The sequence below is a fragment of the Etheostoma spectabile genome, chromosome 19, assembly GCF_008692095.1.
Source record: "Etheostoma spectabile isolate EspeVRDwgs_2016 chromosome 19, UIUC_Espe_1.0, whole genome shotgun sequence".
In the NCBI taxonomy this organism is placed as follows: Eukaryota; Metazoa; Chordata; class Actinopteri; order Perciformes; family Percidae; genus Etheostoma; species Etheostoma spectabile.
This window is the reverse complement of record NC_045751.1, coordinates 11,237,813-11,238,700: the sequence shown is the minus strand read 5'-3', so window position 1 is coordinate 11,238,700 and position 888 is coordinate 11,237,813. Positions and strand designations below refer to the sequence as shown.

Below are 888 nucleotides of genomic sequence, written 5' to 3'. Positions count from 1 at the left end.
TAATCAATGTCCACACGTACTGTCTGCATTTTGCTGCTGTGACCCATTTATTTTCCCTTTGTCAAACCATTGAAACCTTAACACGATTCTGACTGATCTGACTGACACGCCTGACATGGTGAAAAGCTGTCTGCTCTCCCCGTTTCTCCACACACCTGTGTACCTGTGTACCTGTGTACCTGTGTACCTGTGTACCTGTGTACCTGTGTACTTGTGTACCTGTGTACCTGGGGCTGATTACCTTTATGCCTTCCCAGGCAATGCGCCACCCAGTGCTCCAATATCAAATTGCAGAATGTATACATGGTATATAAACAAAACAAAACAAAGTGTTGTAATGGCTCCAACATAATTTAATCATGTTTTTCTAGCATCTTGTAATGCAAACTTGTAATGTAATTTGTAATTGAAAACTGAGCCATAAAAAGTGGAAAAAACAATAAAAAAAGAAAGATAAATGATGCTCAGTACGCAACATTTCTTCTGACCACAAGGTGGCGATATCTGCATCTGTCTCCTTAAATTAATGCGATTTCTTTCTATATTCATAAAGATTCATCTTGTATATTAATAGTGTGACTTTATTTTTTTTTCTTTCTTAATAAAATAACCAAATAACGTCTGAGTTGCATTAAAAAAGGAGCTTGCATCTCTTGTGAACGTGCTTTCTGCCTGGTGTTGCCTTCAGGTGATCGGCGGGCCGACGGTGGGTCGGGTCGGCCCTAAGGGCGAGCCAGGGTTCCCCGGCACCCCGGGGAGCAAAGGAGACAGAGGACTACCAGGTAAACGTGCTCACACAGACACAAATCTTTCAAGTATACAGTGTTGCTCACAAGCTTACATACCCATGCTTAAGTTGACTGAAAAGAGGAATACAAAAATCATGTT

General features: G+C 41.3%; 1 protein-coding gene across 3 annotated transcripts in view; it reads left to right on the top strand.

The window, feature by feature from the left end:
• The window catches only part of col4a5 (collagen, type IV, alpha 5 (Alport syndrome)), an 82,680-nt gene that overhangs the window by 42,231 nt on the left and 39,561 nt on the right, over positions 1–888 (top strand). For all 3 annotated transcript variants that reach the window (XM_032499377.1, XM_032499378.1, XM_032499379.1), the window contains exon 19: positions 689–782. In XM_032499377.1, the coding sequence (XP_032355268.1) occupies positions 689–782 (94 nt within the window). The remainder of the gene's footprint in view (positions 1–688; positions 783–888) is intronic.